Consider the following 18,828-nt stretch of genomic DNA (forward strand, 5'->3'; position numbering starts at 1 on the left):
ACAACAACAACAAAAAACTAAACCTAACCCATAGTGTCATAAAAAACAAATGTGAGATGGAAAACGCAATTGTTGAAGCAACCACGTCATTTTGTGGTGCTTCTATAATACTTTTGGCTCACATGTCGACTTGCATGCTCTTCAGGAATTAGGTCCTTGAGCTACTGTACAATTTGATCACTCTTGAACAAGTTTGTAATTGTATCTGGTTATATGTAAGTGATCAAATGTATCACCTTACAAATCATGTACTATAGTTAAAGTCTTTAGATGTCAAAAAGATAGCATTGTGTGCAAAATGTTATATTTATGAACTGATATTCTGCCGTTTTACTTGTTATTTGTGGGAAAGTGAATAAAAGTAATTGTTGTTGTAGCACCTCTAGTGTTCATTTCACCAGGAAAGTAGTATAAATTACTATATTATAGTAATTTGATTCTATGAGACCAGGTTGGTCTTGTCTCATGTCCTATGTGAAAGGAAATGAAGCCAGTAGGCTCAAATATATGTTCCTTATTATACATATTAATAGATCCTCCCCAAATTCGATCCTTGATTTCCTATTGGTTCCAAATTATGATAGAAATCCCTTGAGTTTTTGATAGATATCCATTCTTATACCACTGAGAAATAAATGGCTATTAAGCACATCTCACCATCCCTTTAACTTAAAAAAATAAATAAAAATAAACTGAGAACCTCTGCCCTCTGTGCGGTCCAGGTTGATTTGGTTCATGGCTTCTGTGGCAGCACCACTTGCTGCAGCATCTTTGCAGGATCTGGAGGCCAAAGTGTCCACAGGGACCACACAGACACACAGGAAGCCATCATGAACACCAGCTTTATGGTGTGTGATCTTTCTCCCAGTTACAAAGTTTAGGTAGTGGATGGAAGCTTATATACACGTTCTGTAAAAGTCACAAACCAGCAGCCCTCTCTGCCTCAGTCAGAACACAGATTCTCTCCCCCTGACAGGCCACTGAGAACTTATTCAGTTTCAATCAACATCACAGTGTTAGTTCACTCAGTCTTATCAGTGGCCTCCAAACTGACAGTGATCAAATGAATGATTGATTTAAGAGAGAGAGGAGAGTGCCTCGCTGGACAGTGCCTCACTGTAACCTCCATTTGTGCTTTTTTTAAAGAATAGGAGGTAAGCGTCATAATACATTTTTGTGGTAATCAACATTATGACCATGAACTAAAAAGAAATGTCATGGAATATATTCACAAACTGAGTGATACTGCCAGGATTTATTTATATAAATTCTAAACTTATTGTGACAGGGTTGAAATAGCACATAGTAACATTTCAGGGATATGCTGTTGGTACAAATGCTTTTACCACATATTTAGGAGACCGTTTCAGGAGAATGACACTGGGACTTTCTTTTTCTTGTGATGAAATGGTTTAGACTATCTCATCTTGTTCTATATTTTAGCATTTGAGGTGTTGATTGATTTAATAATGTCTTTAGACTGTGCCATTACTTTTTAGGAAATTGTTTGGAACATAAAATGTTCATGTTCTGCACTCCTCCTGCCCATCTGTAATCCTCATGTACATCATTTGCTACGTATGTGTTCTTTTACTCTTCCAGGTAAATGGAAGATTATGTCACATTGTGATCTCTGGACTGTGATACTAACTGCTCCAAAGTCATCATCACATGTTGTTTGTTTTGGCTAGTTTTCATATATATATATATATATATATATATATATATATATATATATATATATATATATATCTGAACCGTAATTAATATTTTAAAATTAAAGTACATTTTATGATTTCTTCTGTGTTGTTGTTTGCTATCTGAAATGTATATGCATGATTATATAATAAATGCAATAATTTGTATCATGTTTAGAGACAATTATCACTCAAAAACACTGGTCAGCCTTCAAGGGTTTTTATTGTGCATGACTCTGAATGTTCTTACACAATTACATTGGCACTACCCAGTTTAATCTCCATAGATGTTCAGATTTTAGGGTACAACAAAAGCACTTTGAGTCTATGTTGTCCCTAAACACTAAAGAGCAACTCAAACTACCAGAGAACTTTCCTAAACAACTTTTTGTCACTATACACGGCAACCTTTTCCTGATTCATGAGGTCATCGTGTGCAAAGTCTTAAGGTCTAATACTTGATCATTTTGAACTTGTTCCAGATTTGTGCAACTAATGAGATTCCCTGAAACTATCACACATTTTCTGTTTTGTTCAGGGGGTTAAAATAAGTTCCCTAGGTCACTTTAGAGTTAGTTACTGAGCAGCAGGATGTGAAGGGCGAGGACCAAGCTCTGGAGTACCCATGCAGAGACGTGGAGGAGGGAAGGTGCAAATTGGATAAATAGAGGGGTTTATTTTTACAAAGCTGAGGCATCGGAACTCATGGTGCCCCTCAGGCCTGGATTCTGGAAGGATCAAAGGGCGTTGTAGACAACCGGGTGTGTCTTTGTCATCATGTTCTGGCCGGTGTTTGTCATCTGAGGCTTTTTCCTTGTGGCCGAGGCCCGTATGTTCTGGACGGCCCTTTTGATCAGGTGTTTTGTCCTTGTGGCCCCCATGATCAGGGCGTTGAGGGTGAGCATGATCTGGGTGGTGCCCTGGATGGTGGTGGTGGTGGTGATGGTGATGGTGGTGGTGGTGCGATGGAGAACCACAGTCTCTTGACTGAACAGGATGAGTTAAGTTCTGGAAAAGATTAGAGCACGAGACCAGCATAGTAGAGTTAGGGTTTCCACTCCTAACACCAATTGTCTCATTTTACAGAAAACAACCAAATTAAAAATAAATAAAAGATAAGATTCCAATAATTTACATATAAAATTGCATATGTTGACAATCTTATAATAAACATGAGTATTTTATATTCCATTTATGAAAACCTGTGATTCAGGATCTGTCTGCTCTATGTTCCTGCAAAAAGTGAAAATGGCTCATTTTAAAGAAACCAGGCTAAGCTAAGGGCTAATATAGAGTTTGTGGCTATTTAGGTTTAACAGAAGCAGTGATTGGAGCCAACATGAGACATTTGTCTTTGTTATCTTACAGAAATCATGTTTCACTTTGTGTTTCTTTTGATAATAATTCAGACTGTGTTGTTACAATAAAAATAGTCACATTCCCGAGAACAAGAGTTTGCATTTGATATATGAGCTATTTTAAAATACAGTTATATTACAATTTAATTTCTAAAACATTACCACTGTGTGGCGCTCATTTGCAATGCAGAACTTTTATTTATGCCATGTATCCAGGGACTTTTACATTTTCAACATAAAATTATTACACACCCCTGATCCCCTCCACACCGCCACCAATATGTTCTTTATTACTTTAATATTTTCATATTTTTTGAATTTGTATTGTGTTGTATTTATTTTAAGTGTCATTTATGTCTAGTGCTGTAATCCCTACATTTCCCCCAAGGGATAAATAAAGCACTATTATAGCCTGTTTTTTCCTGGCCTGTCCTATTAAAGTAAGATGGGAAAACATAACTGGTCTCATTGCTCCAGTTTGTGTCTATGTGCATGTGATGCATACCTGAGGTTCATAAATCTCACATTCCACAACTGGTTTGTTTTTTCCAATCTTAGTGGATTTACAGAATCCATACCGCTAGAGACACACAGAAATAAACATGAACTGAGATTGCACACAGGAAATGATAGTAAAATATTCTCAAAGACCTCAACAATGGTTAAAGGTGAAGTGAGTATTTTCTGTGACATGGCACTAAACAAGTTTAAACATTTTTCTTGAACACTCCTCCATCTTCCATGGGTCAAATGAACATAAAGTCCTGCCGCAGACATTATTCTTTGAGTCAATGTTGCTTAGTCAGGCTGGTTGGGATGCTTAAGCAGAGAAATGTGTTGAAAGTGCCGCAGACTCACTGTGTTTATATTTTCAAGAGAATCAACCTACGATTGGCTCACTTATAGTTGATTGCATATAGCAACTGATAATTGATAATTATATTATTTGGTTATTATTGGTGGATAAAATGTTTTGTGAGCTTACAGCCTTATCTCCACATAAAGCCTTGCATGCTTCTCGATTCTGGGACGCCTCATTGTTTGGACAGTCTGTCTCCGCAATGGCAAACTGAGCAAAGATGCTTTGACCCATAAACATCCACTGTGAAAAGAATTAGTAGGTTACACTGTTGCATACTAATTCATTTTACGTAGCCAGATTTTTGACTATCAGCATGAAGTATGGTCCACATTGCAGCCAAAACTGCCCCCTTAGACAGGAAGAGACTGTCTTGACTAACATGTAAAGCAACCAATGACAGTATGTTTAGTTTTTACATGCTGTTTAGACTTCCTGTCTAAGTGTGTGGTCCTTGCCCAGAACATTTTTGCGAGGTGGACCATGCTGATATTCAAAATATTTTGTATAAATATTTTAGGGCCGTAACACATTTTTATTTATTTATTATTTATCATTACCTGTGTTTTGATTCTTCCCACTTCCAGCATTTTAAAGTAAGATGTGTGATCGGATTTGTTGTTGTACTCCTGCAAGGCAGCTTTCACACTCTCTAGACCCTTAGGGTCATTCAGGGGCAGTAGAGCAGGACAGTCAGGGCATTTCTTCACCAGCAATTGATGTGAACCTGGGGAAAAACACAGAATTATGAGATGAAAATTATTAAATGAAATCTTAAAAAAAAAATACTATGTTGGAAATTCACTAAGAATAAATTGTGCCTGCTGTAGTGCTGTTTAAGTGCTCAATTGACTAAAGGAATTATGAAAAACAGGCAGTGGCGCAAATGTGTCCATAAAACCTGCACTATGCTCAATTAAATACAAATAATAATTAAAAAATGCAGGTGGTAAAAGTGCAATTTTAATGGTGCCAGGCAAATAGCACAGAGTTTTAATAAAGTACAATCTATATTAGGCCTCAATTTCATAGAAATGTGGTGTGTTTGCAGTGAAAACAATGACAATGATTTTTTTCAGATTGCACCTGATTAAACTGGATTGCGGGGTGGTAAGTGAATAAGACGCAGGTTTTTGTTCAAAAAACATCCACCAAAGTGGAACAACTGTTTTGTGAATTTGTCCATATATCCAACGGAATCTTATGGTATTCCTATGTAAAGTGTTGTTCTAGCATACGTGCATTTGCATTTGCGTAGACACTGAAACATGTATAAACATGTATAAACGTGATAATTGACGTATTGACATCAATAAAACATAAATCATTGTGCATATTAACAATTTAAGAGAAACACAAATGTTTACAAATTCTTATTTAATCCATGAATATTGAATTTGGTTGATTTTGACCGCTTTTATTCAGTTCTGTGTGACTTCTGGTGCTGTATCTATCTCGTTTCAAAGGATTGTCACTTTAACCAAGACTAAACTTTGAAATGTTAAAATAAATAAAAACTATGTACAGTAGTTGTTTTATCATAACGTAACATAAAATTAAAGTTTTATTTTGTTTGCTGTGAGAACTTTGAGTATTCAGAATATGCTGCAGCTCAAAAAAAAAATAAAAAATGACTAGAAAATTTGTTAATTGACTGTCGCAACATCATTACAAAACAAAATGGCATGCGTTACATGTCACTACAGCTTAGTCAAATATTCAGGAGGGCGCCAAAGATGAGTGAAATGGTGTCGTAATCAGACAGTTTTTAAGGTAAATATTATAGCAGTGTGTGAGTAACAGTGTGAAACACAAGTCATAATCAATCTTAATTTCTGTGAAAGTGAATAAAACATACAGTTGTTTTACTACCTTTAGTGTTCATTTGTAATTGACACGCTATGCTTTGAATGATTTAATTCTTGTATTTTAGCTGTCAATATAATGGACATAATTTATTGTTTAGTTTAGAAAACAATTAGGAAAAATTTAGTTTAATGCAACATCTGAGTCATATACTTTAGGTAAACCTTGACCCACTGAGTAACCAAGAACTCAGCTACTATTCTGGGTGATAACTCGACTAGTAAAAAGACAAAAAAAGATTCCTAATAGCATGTGAAGTGTAAGGCCATGTGTCTTTGACCTTAAACAATCACAAGGGCTTTTTAAAAGGTTATAGATTTAAGGAAGGTTACAATATAAGTTAAGTGTCTAAAGAAGAAAAAAAAACTTTTTATTTATTTGTTGTTGTTGTTTGTAGCACCTGGCTCAGTGTCACAGATGTAGTTTTTCACAGCTGCTTTTCCATCAATACTAGAGATGGTCACATTGCATTTGGCTGCCACTTTCTTTAAGGAGAACATAAAAAGGATTACATAAACAAATACAAGTCACAAAGATCTCTGAATTTATAGTGGTAAATGTGTAGTATCTTTGAAATAAGACTTAAGAACGTCTCTGATGTTCAGCTCACCGTTTCAGTCTCCGATCTTACTTCACACTGATCTAAAGGTTTAGGATTCACAATGTGACATACAGTTTCTTCTAAGGTCATCCTGAATACAACCTCACAAGGATCAGCCTGCACAGAAGCAAGACATTTTTGAAACACATGCACATCATTTCACAGTAAGTCTATGTTTTGGTACACTTGAAGCCAGTCATGGGAAGACTGGCTTTCGTGAAAACTGACCTTCTCCTTGGCTGTGCGACTGTCCAGAGAGACAAACTTGAACTTGTATCCACGACGACGATGGTCGTTGATGAACTTCACGGCTGCGTCTTCAGCATTGCTGTCCTGATCTTCTAAACACTTATATTCTAAATCACTGGCTGCATATAGCGCGGAGACCAGGAACAGTAGTATTACCAGCTCTCTCATACTGCACACGGACACAAGCAGTTCTTCAACCAAGAAACACTGTTTCTCTCCTCACCAGACTTTTATAAATGACCCCGTAGGAGGAATGAGCAAACAATTTAGTGCCAGAGATGCCTGCCAAAGTAAATGATGGCAAGACAAATGCTTACGAAGCTCATGGCAGAGGGGATTGTTAACCAAAACTAACTAGGTGGAGAAATTACCATTACTTTCTTGTCTTGTCCAGGTAGTTTGTGATAAAAAAAAATGTTCGGGGTCTCTTTAGTTTTGATTGGTTTTCACTCTTTGACTGATAGTGTCAGTTTAGTTTTAGTTTTTTCAGCATATTTAGATTTTATTTTGTTTTTGGTATTTCAAGGCTGTTAATGTATTTCCTAATATTATTAGGGGTCCTAGACCCTAGGTGCTGCTATAATGCGCACTTTTCCGATTTCGCTAATATCCTCTCAATCGTATGGGCTACATTTTTTTCTTCTCTGAATTGAACCAAAATGTATATGTTCTATTTATATCTATTAAACTTTTCCACTTTTTTCAAATTTTAAATTTTCCAGGAAAAAAAACATTCTTCTTGAATGTTGTTCCGATTCACTGTAAATTGAACTTGTATCATCTAGAGACCTCATGACAAAAAGTTATCAAAACGTTTTTGATCGGTCAAATCGTTTACAAGATAAATGAATTTGGGCCATGGCCAAAATATTTATTGCTTATATCTTCTAAATGATTTGACAAATCAGAATGGTTTTGATACATTTTTGTCATAAAGGTCTCTGGGTGATTCATGCTAAATTTTGTGTGAATCAGACCAATTGTCTAGGAGTTTGAAAAGGAAGGTTTGTTAATCTCTAACTCAAAAATGTGGACGGAAATGACATTGGAGATATACATTTTTTTATTTTTGTGGCTAATCCTTGTAAGCTATGCTTGATTTTATTGCATTTTAATTAGTTTTGGCGTGCAGAAAATGTATTCAAGTGTAAGCTTTTCTAATTATGTTGTTAGTTTTCATATATTTTTATTTATATAATATAATGGAATAAAATAGGATGGACTTTATTGTCCCTAAGGGAAATTTGTTTAGAACTCTTGTTTGTCACTACCAAGACACCCGCTAAGATTTACTATAATTTATTTAATATAAACTTACAAAACAAAACTGTACCTTACATTCAATGCACAGAGTAATCACCCAATACAACATTTTTTTTACTGAAAAATCAAAGTCTATCTATCAAAAATATCTTAGTTAAGGGAAATATTTTCTTTAATTTCAGGTTTAGTTTTCATGGACACTGTGTTGTTGGAATAAAAGTGTGTTTCTGTGTTAGTAGGGGTCATTGGACAGTTGTTGTGGCAGATGCTATCAGTGACCCACTTTATATTTGGTGGCCTTAACTATGTACTTAACCATTTGATACAGTGTACTTATTATGCACATACATGTTTTTGCATTTTAATTACATTTAAAGTACTTGCATTTAATTACATTTTTAGTTACACTGTTAACTTTATCCCTTACCCCAAAACCTAACTCTAACCCCTAATCCTAATCCTAACCCTACCCTTCCTCCTAACCATTACATGTACCTCAGTAGCAGCAAATGTGGGCATTTTGCAGAACAACATGTAGTTACAAAGTAAGTCTAAATATTTAATGTTAGTACATAGTAGTTAAGGCCACCAAAAATAAAGTGTGACCCACAAAAACAAATATGCTTTTAAACACGGAATAGTATCCTATAAAGCCTATAAATGAAAACACTTAGAAATGCATGTACATAATTCTTTCTTACACTAAAAACCAAACAGAAAGATGTTACATGTTTCATTTTACACAGAATGGTAATAGAATTAAAAACATTGATGACTTTTAATTTGAAACACTCCGCAGTCCAAGTGTGTAGGTGCATAGACCAGATCATTTAACATACAATTCACAATGACGGTGAAAACAATATCATATTACATATAAAATGAGCTCTGAACAGAGGCGTTTCCAGCATTGAAGGACATCCGGGGCTTAGCCCAGACAATTTTTTTTTCACACTAGCAACCACATCTCTGTAGTCCAAAGCTGGTGAGAGTGTATTCTTTGAGTTTTGCTCTGGCTGGGCCTGTTTCTACAGTTCCTAAATCTTCCACTCTAGTACTATCCTCGACTAACTCATCCTCTCTCCTCCCTGAATCATCTGTGATGCAAAAGAACAGATACAGCACATAACTTATTGCAAATCAGCTTCAAACAACTAATTCATCAAGTGCTACATATTTCAAATTGTAGACCAATACCATTGAAGAAAATGTATTGGGAAGAGCAGATCAGTGGGATTGCCCTAAGATCTATCATGATTCTTGAATTTTCATGTACATTAACATAAAGTCATCACAAAAAAGTTATATTATAGTGAGTAAAGTGAGGTAAAAAAATATTGAATATAAATAATTTATATTTTTTGACATAAATAGTCAAAATGATGTATAAGATCCTAAGCAATACATGAATGACTTTAGTCTAAGTTCATTGACACACCATGGCATAGAACTGTATATAATTCTCATCATCTCTATGAGAATAATTCATCTGTCAAAATCCTTTCATTAGGATCATTGGGATAAACAATGTTTCACTTTTAACTTTCTCTAAAGTAAAGTGACTGATTAATTGTTACCAGTTTCCATGCCTGATTCTGGCACAGCTGCTGCTGCTGCTGCTGCTCCTCAGTCTGTTGCTCATCTTTGCTACACTCTACAAAACCATTTAATCAAATCAAAGTGTATATTTACTACAAACAAATATCACAAAACAAGTCACACATACATTTTATGTTAATGCTTATTGGTTATCCTTAGCGAAAACAACACCTGATGAACAAGAAAAGTACACTCCGAACGAGACTCGAACCGCAATCTCCGGCGTGAGAGGCAGACGCGCTAACAAAGAGCTACCAAGTTGCGTCAATCTTTACAAAGATTGTAGTGGACCTCTTGAGGTTTAGCCTATTGTGGGTGAAAGCCAGCTAGATGATGATCTTCAGACTTTAAGGACAAAAACAAATGTGAATTCTTACCCACTGACTTCTTTCGGAAAAATCCCCAAAGCCTCATTTGCTTAATTTTTGCTGTCTTTCCTGCTAACTGCTATTAACTCGCCACTAAGTAACGTTAGTTGATGTCAACGACTGTGCAAGCTCCTCCCCAACCTGCTGCATATTCAACAGAGAGGAAGAATCAGAGTCACCCATAGGCTACCGACAGCAAAGGAACTTATTCTATAGGCTAGATTATGCCTATGTCTATTATTATAGGCTGTATGCAGTATGTGCAAAGCCAAAGCACAATGAAATAAGGCAACTTATGATTTCGGGGGTTTACATAGGCTTTTGTCCGGTTTCATATTTGTCAGTCAACTTTTCAAAATACATTCGGGGCTACACTCAAAACATTCGGGGCTGAAGCCCCGGCAAAATCGACTGCCGCCGCCTCTGGCTCTGAATAATCACAAAAAGGCAAATAACTGAAAGTGACAACAAATAAAATAAGAGCAATATATCTAGTATCGGCAAGAAGTAAAGCTAAGTGGGGTCTGGGTTGCTCAGTGTTAAAATACACTCGCTACCACCCCTAGAGTTCACTAGTTCGAATCCCAGGGTGTGCTGAGTGACTCCAGCCATGTTTCTTAATCAACCAAATTGGCCCAGTTGCTAGGGAGGGTAGAGTCACATGCAGAGGCGGAGCCAGAGGGGTGTCCGGGGTGGCACTGGACACCCCTGCCATCTGATTGGCCACCCCGGGTGCCACCCCAACTTTTTATTCGCTACTGGCAGTTGCTGATGCTGATTGATATCTCATTTAACCTCTTGTCAAAAGAAGAGTTTTTTTTTTTTTTAAACGTTCGCCGCAGCACACGCAGTTTTCAAACGGACGACGAGCCGAAGACGAGAGAATATAGTTGCAAGATACAGAAGAATAAGAAAACGTCATATTTGAAGTAAGTTAAGGTTTAACATCATGTTTGTTTGCTGAATAAATTTGATGAGACGCTGTGTGAGTTCAATAAGTTACAAATTAATAAGATTAGAGAGATCCTTTCGCAATTTAGCATAACAATCCTTACGATTACATCTGCACTAGTAATACATGCATATATCGTGCAGTATGGAAGTTACAGTATACAAATGTTTAGCTAATGTGGGGAAGTAGGATACAGATTCAGCGAGTAGACATTTAGCAGTTTGAAATCGATTAGCTAGTTCAGTTACTGCTGTTCAGAGGAGGGCTAGCAATGATCAAACTGGTAACTTAGACTGGTTGTTGATTTTAATGTACAGTTATGAAAATGAGGATTTGTAATTAAAATAAATATGTTGGTAATTGGATGATTAGATGTAACCATAGGCTGTCATATTTTTGCACAGGATCAATTAAACATGAAAAGAAAGGGAGAGATATATTGTTAAAGGGAGATTTCTTTTTAAAGAAGCACAAACAGGCAGATCAGTTACAAACAGACCCCAGCCCTTGCATCACCACTGGACCCCAGAGCAGCTCCCTAGCTGAGGCTAGTCAGAGTCAGTGTGGTCAGACTTCAGGACCACCAACAGGTCAGAGCATCTACCAGACACTAGGCAGTCATTCACAATGCCAAGTTCAGGAATTTACATTGAGATGATTTTGTCAGATTAAAAGGATAGTTCACCCAAAAATAATATAATAATCATTTACTCACCCTCATGCCATTCCAAACCTGTATGACCTTCTTCTGCAGAACACAAAAGATATTTTGAAGCATGTTGGTAACCAAAAAGTGTTGGGTTCCCGTCGACTTCCATTGTATTTTTTTTCTATACTATGGAAGTGATTGGGAACCAAAACTGTTGTTACCAGCATGCTTCAAAATATCATATTTTGTGTTCAGCAGAAGAAAGTCAGTCATACAGGTTTGGACGTTTAAAATGTTGGTTCATGTGTGTTCTTGTTGTTGATGGCTGTGGCATTTATATTGTGATTATACACAAATTGTTCTTGTGTTATAAAAAGATGTATCAAGGGATGACACAGAGACCACTTGTTCTGAGAAAGACAGTGAGCCAGAGCTGCCAGGAGATGTTCAACACTTATAAACACAACAGTGTGACCCAATACTTTCCTCAATGTGAGTGTGTGTGCACGTGTGTGTGTGCGGACCCCCGAAAGTAGCAGTGGCCACCCCCTGGCCACCCCAAATATAAAACTCTAGATCCGCCACTGGTCACATGGGTTAACCTCCTCGTGGTCGCTATAATGTGGTTCGTTCTCGGTGGAGCGTGTGGTGAGTTGTGCGTGGATGCCGCGGAGAATAGCGTGAAGCCACCACACTCGCTATGTCTCCGTGGCAACGCGCTCAACAAGCCACATGATAAGATGTGCGGGTTGACGGTCTCAGATCTGGAGGCAACTGAGATTCGTCCTCCGCCACCCGGATTGAGGCGAGTCACTACGCCACCATGAGGACTTAGAGCGCATTGGGAATTTGGCATTCCAAATTGGGAGAAAAATGGGAAATTATCCACACACACACAAAAAAAAGTAAACCTAAGCAGTACACACTAATCTGCATAACTTTTCATATCACAAATCATTGCTGGGAACTACAGCATGGCTTCTTTTCACAGTATTATTAGACAGGAAGGAATACAGACACTGCCGATATAAAGACATAGAGTGAAAATATGAACAATTAATCTGGAAAATAACCAAAACATACTATCTGCAAATATGTCAGCTCTCTAAGAGGTATGTGTTTATTCTTTACATTTGTATACAAATGTATATTTCAAGGTGTTGTGTTAATAGGCTCTATTTAAAATATGTAATGTTATTTATAAATAATTAAACATTATACATTGCTGTAGTTACATTATTTTCCCTGAAGTGAACTTTTATTCACTTTTGCACACATGCTGGACAACCTTTTCATTGATTTTGTTGTTCTAAACATACATTTCAAGCATTTTCAGCAGTATTCCTTTATGCATGCATGTGGATCTTCATGTTGGGAAAAAAGCTATTGGAACATGTTATTTGTCATCTGATGATCTATATACAGTATAGTGCTTCTTTTTTAATGGTTTCTATAAAAAAAAAATCTGCTCACCACGTCTGCAGTGGTTCTATGGATGTTTTAAAGTTATGACAATTTTCACACGGGGGCTCATTTTCATAATTTCGCCTAGGACCCCACAAACACACGGGCCAGCCTTGTGTTGCATCTGAATGTACCCTGAAATCAACCCCAGACAAATTGCTTCTTATCAGACATCTTTGCATCAATTGAAGTGTGAACACAGTTTTCTCTAGCACTACTGGTAGCACATTGTGTGAACAATCTGCGAGACACAGGTTCTGGAGCCAGGAAGTAAAAACATTCACATAAACAATGGTGAGCACTATATATTCAGGAGTTGCTCTAAAATATTTTTTTTCCCTCCACTGACCGTTAAGTAAAAGGTTTTGGTTAGGGTTTACATTATGCTCTCCTTTTGACTGTATTGCATCAATTACAACTAAAAAATACAACCAGCTTTTGGCACCAATGTGTGGACAGTTCACCTGAAAACATTTATTATGGTACATTTATTGATTTTTTTACACTTATTTAGTGTGGCAGGTATAAAATGTGACAACAATAATAATAATAATAAAATAAAGGTTAATTTGTGATACTTGTTGAGATGTTAAAAACTAAATAAGATTCAACATAAAACATTGATTGCGTGGGTATTAAAAGTCTGTAGTCAGCGCTGAGATATGTTGTTCTCTATGACTGGAGTAAAGGTAACATTTCACTCCAAACAGCCAATGAAAAGAGGGACTCTTATATAATTTAGAGGGTGACTATTTGCTAAACGTTGGTAAACAGAACTTGCAACTTTGTCCATGTTGGGGGGAAACTTACAGAATGAGCCTCTTTTTATTTGCCTATGAAGTAATCAACACAAACACAAATCTGAGAGATTGAAGACAATTAAGTGTCTGTCTTTCAACGTGAAACTGATTTTTCTGGTGTTTCAGTCTTTGTCAGTTGATGGTCAGTTTATTTTCTGTCTCTTTCAAAAGTGTTACGTAGCACAGACTACTGATATACACGAAGTATTTCAAAAATGACTTTCAAATAAATAACACTATTAAAATATAATTACAAAGTTTCCATTGTTTCTTACTCTCTCACACAATTGAACACATCAATTTAAGAAAACTTTAAGAGAATGGGGAATTTGTTTTACTGCTTGTGAAGTTGTTTGTGATTTTATCTTGCTGCTGTGAAAGTATTTGAAGCTTCTTTGTCTTCTGATCAGAAGGTTTAGATAAAACCATCTTCATCTGCCACAGAACACTGTTAATCTTTACAAAGCACCGATATGTGTGGATCGGTTTGTTTCTTTAGGCTGTGCCTCAAAAAAGAATATATAAAAATCGGTAAATAAATAAATAAATCTGGATTTAACTAGATTAAAACCAATATATAATAAAATGCTGTGATGGACTGGTGACCTGTCCAGGGTGTCCCCCGCCTTTCGCCCAATGTTAGCTGGGATAGGCTCCAGCCCCCCGCGACCCTGTACACAGGATAAGCGGTTGACGATGGACGGATGGATGGATGGATATAATAAAATGATTTTCAAAAGCAATTTGCAAATTCTTTTTAAAAAGTAATGTAAAGGTTTAATTTATTTATTATTTTAAATTATGTGCTATTGTATTGTTTCATTCAATTAAATGATTAAACATAACTTATTAGTTTAATTTAATAAAATTATGTTTGTTTGAAACATTATTTATTTATATTGAAAAAAAAATGAGTAAACTGATAATTTACTGCATATTACTGAAGTGGCATTCTTAGACCTCCGCAGAGCCTTATTTTATAACACGTCATGATATTGTAATGTTACTGTATGATGGTATACTTTACAGATGGAAAAAAAGCTGGTGACAGGATCCAGACACCCATGTTCTAAAGCCTCATTCCTGTTCCTGTGTTCCTGATACTTTTGATCAAATGTGCAGTTCTGTGAATTATATTTGATTAACATGAAGAAAGGGCCATGTCTTGGGTTATTGGTGAAGGTTTGGACTATGATATTTATGTTATTATAATTGTTTTGATTATTTGTATTTATGTGTGTGTTAGCTATATTGAAATAAAGTAATATACTACTGATAATAACAAATAATTCACCAAAGTGGCATTCAACTGATCACAATGTTTAGTCAGGACATTAATAATGTGAAAAACAGCACCATCACTATTTGGAAAAAGTCATTTTTGATCATATCTAGACAGCAGCATCACTTCAACACCTTATCCTTGAGTAATCATGCTAAACTGATCATTTGATACAAAAAAATCACCAGTGTCGGGAAAGCTACTCTGAAACTGTAGTTTGATAAGCTACTCGTAATTTGAAGTAGTCAAGCTACTTATGAAAAAGTAGTTAGCTACACTACAAGTTACTATCAAAAAGTAGCTAGCTACATTGAAGCTACTTAATGAGCCAATCATTATTTTAATGTTACTATCAAACCAATAATATTAATAACAAAATTGACACATTACATTTATTAAATAATGTATTAATTAAATACATTTAATCTGTTTAATTTAATAAATTAAATGTATTTAATACATTTAATGAATAGTAACATTAATAAAGTTAATAATAGCCATAAAATAAAATACAACAGTATATAATAAAAAGATCAGATGCCATAAAAAAATATTTTTTATACGATACTTCACACTTTTCAGTCCTGCTGTGGCCAGGTGTAGCCTACTTCCCAAAAGATCACATTTTTATGACAAACTCTCCTTGGGCTGTCATTTTTAGTTCTTGTAACATAATATTTGTGGGTAATATGTGATTAAAGACTCAGGGCTTGTTTCTGCCCTCACCTGGTGTAACCCGCACACACACACACACAAGATGAAACAGTCACAATGTCGGAGGAAACTGCTTTTATTAATAGCAGTGCAGGCAAAAGTACAAACAGGGTAAATCCAGAGAAGAGTTGTCGAGGGAAGCGTAGGGTCAAAAGCCGGGGAATCAAAGTGGAGTAAAGGGGCAAATCCGGGAGAGAGTGGTCAACGAGAGTGGGGGGTCGAAGCCGGAAACAGGATCAGAGTAACTAGACGGGACTAGTGGGGAGCAAAAGACAGGGGAACAAGGGGAGCTGGCAAGCTAAGAGGAGGACAAGAGGAGTTCAAAACTAGACGAGACTAGCGGGGGGCAAAGACACGGGAAACAAAATACAATAACCAACGGGTGTGAAACAAATGTGCTGTGATATAAATAGGGGAACTAACGAGCGGTGCAGGTGTAACGAATAAAGGGGTGATAAGACGAGTACAGGTGAAACTAATGTTCTAGTGATTGGGACGAGTGCGGGTGAAACTAATACTGGTGATACGAGAGCGGGCATGCGAGCCTGAGGAGGGAGACCTGCTAACGAGCATGAGAGCTCGTAGGAGCAAAACGAGCGTGGAAGCTCGAGGGAGCAAAACGAGCGAGCGAGCTCGAGGGAGCAAAACGAGCGTGGGAGCTCGAGGGAGCAAATCGAGCGAGCGAGCTCGAGGGAGCAAAACGAGCGTGCGAGCTCGAGGGAGCAAAACGAGCGAGCGAGCTCGAGGGAGCAAAACGAGCGTGGGAGCTCGAGGGAGCAAATCGAGCGAGCGAGCTCGAGGGAGCAAAACGAGCGTGCGAGCTCGAGGGAGCAAAACGAGCGTGCGAGCTCGAGGGGGCAGAACGAGCGTGCGAGCTCGAGGGCGCGGAACGAGCGTGGAAGCTCGAGGGGGCGGAGCGAGGGAGCGGGGTTCATGACACCTGGGTTCATGCTCATTGTATTTTCTGACTTTTTTTGCCATTGACATGCCAGTGCCAGCTTTACATGTCACATACAGAGGCTGCTCTACAAATATTTGTTCGCTTTCAGGTCCAAAAAAAGTGGAAGGATGGTCATCCTAGATTGTTGCTTAATAAATCACAATTTCTTTTACCAATCATTTTATTTATTTTACATGAAAATAATAATTAATTAAATGCAAAGAATTGGAGAAATCAAATTGTTCTGCATGGTAGTAATTATTATAATAATATATACTGTAAATTTATAAATATTATAATAATAATTCACCTGCCGCTCTCAATAACGCACAGATGATAAGAAGCGAAATAAACATATTTACAACAGAAAAAAAATTCCTCAAAAAGCCAATAATAACTTTTTGTATCATTTTATTTAAAATAGTAAGGGTAAATATGCTGTTGTGTGATCTATTAAGAACAAAATGTTTGAAACATTCTTTGATTCATGGAAGAATATAATGGTGTTCTTTCATCATTTTCAGATTTACCTGCCCCAGTACCTCTTGTAAAGTTAAACAAACTGTGGTTGCTCACTTTACATTACCATCAGACAATCTCTTCTTATCCAAGTGAGCTGTAATTAGCTCTAAGTAGATGGCGGTAATTCACTATTTTTGTTTGTGATCTGCCATTACAAAAGAAGAAGCCGACACTGCCTGATTCTGATCAGCAGACAGAAATGTGCTGCCAGATCATCTGACTTTTGCCAGTAAAAGTTTGGCTTCTATACAATAAGGAAGGCTATTAGTTGTAATCTGACCAACATGATGTAGCTACTAGCTGGAAAATGTAGTTATCTACTGGAAAAGCTACTCTGTTTTAAAAGCAGCTGAGCAACTATCAAGCTACTGAAAAATGTAGTTAATAGCGTTGCTACATGCAGGTAGCTACTCCCCAACACTGAAAATCACTCGCCATTATATCAAACAGAGTTGAAAGATATTTGGTTCATTTACTGAAGCTTAACTTGTGTTTGTTTTTGAGTTGCAACAGTATGCAATAGACTGGCATGTCATTAGATCAATATTAGTTCAAAAATGGCAAAAAAAAGAAACAACTTTCTCTAGAAACTCATCAGTCAATCATTGTTTTGAGGAATGAAGGATATACAATGCTTGAAATTGTCAAAAAGATTTCACACAAAGGTGTACACTACAGTCTTCAAAGGCAAATAACAAGGACAGAAAGAGATGTGGAAGACCAGATGTACAACTAAACAAGAGGATAAGTACATCAGAGTCTCTAGTTTGAGAAATAGACACCTCACATGTCCTCAGCTGACAGCTTCATTGAATTCTACCCGCTAAACACCAGTTTCATGTACAACAGTAAAGAGAAGACTCAGGGGTGCAGGCCTTATGGGAAGAATGGCAAAGAAAAAGCCACTTTTGAAACAGAAAAACAAAAAGAAAAGGTTCGAGTGGACAAAGAAACACAGACATTGGACAACAGATAATGGGAAAAGAGTGTTATGGATCTTAACCCCATTGAGCATTTATATGATCAGATAGACTGTAAGGTGCGTGAGAAGTGCCTGACAAGACAGACACATCTATGGCAAGTGAATTGTGGGGTGAAATGCCACCTGAGTATCTGGACAAACTGACCACTAGAATGTCAAGGATCTGCAAAGCTGTCATTGCTGCACGTGGATGATTTTTTGATGAGAATTCTTTGACGTAGTTTAAGAAGTTCTGAATATTTTTGTAATTTTGTCAAATTGTAATAGTAATTTTTCACATTATTAATGTCCTGACTATAGAGTGAGATCAGTTGAATGCCACTTTGGTGAATAAAAGTACCAATTTCTTTCCATAAGAGCAAAATCTGTATTATTCCAATTTTTTGTCTGCTTGTGTATACTGTATATATATATATATATATATATATATATATATATATATATATATAATTTTTACTACTTGCTGAATTACCATAAGTGTATAAGGTCATTTGTGTATTAAGTACTATATTCATTCAAAGAACTCATATTCACATCTAATACATGTTATTTGTTACTCAAGGTGGCATAGTTTTTTCAGATATTGATTGATTTTCATTTGATATTCCAAGAAGCAACTTGGAAGTAAACAATATCAAGTACAACAAATGAACAGTACGGTAT

At 36.6% G+C, this 18,828-nt stretch overlaps 1 protein-coding gene across 1 annotated transcript; it reads right to left on the reverse strand.

Moving 5' to 3' along the window:
- Nucleotides 1–1,901: 1,901 nt before the first annotated feature.
- Nucleotides 1,902–6,846, reverse strand: LOC127639318 (alpha-2-HS-glycoprotein-like). Its single transcript, XM_052121248.1, has 7 exons — nucleotides 6,610–6,846; nucleotides 6,391–6,498; nucleotides 6,181–6,265; nucleotides 4,475–4,641; nucleotides 4,041–4,157; nucleotides 3,561–3,635; nucleotides 1,902–2,705 (listed from the first exon to the last, which is right to left on the reverse strand). The coding sequence occupies exons 1-7, from the start codon at nucleotides 6,796–6,798 to the stop codon at nucleotides 2,274–2,276; spliced, it is 1,173 nt and encodes a 390-aa protein (XP_051977208.1). The 5' UTR covers nucleotides 6,799–6,846; the 3' UTR covers nucleotides 1,902–2,273.
- Between the last annotated feature and the right edge of the window lie 11,982 nt (nucleotides 6,847–18,828).

This window comes from Xyrauchen texanus, chromosome 48, assembly GCF_025860055.1.
Source record: "Xyrauchen texanus isolate HMW12.3.18 chromosome 48, RBS_HiC_50CHRs, whole genome shotgun sequence".
NCBI lineage: Eukaryota > Metazoa > Chordata > Actinopteri > Cypriniformes > Catostomidae > Xyrauchen > Xyrauchen texanus.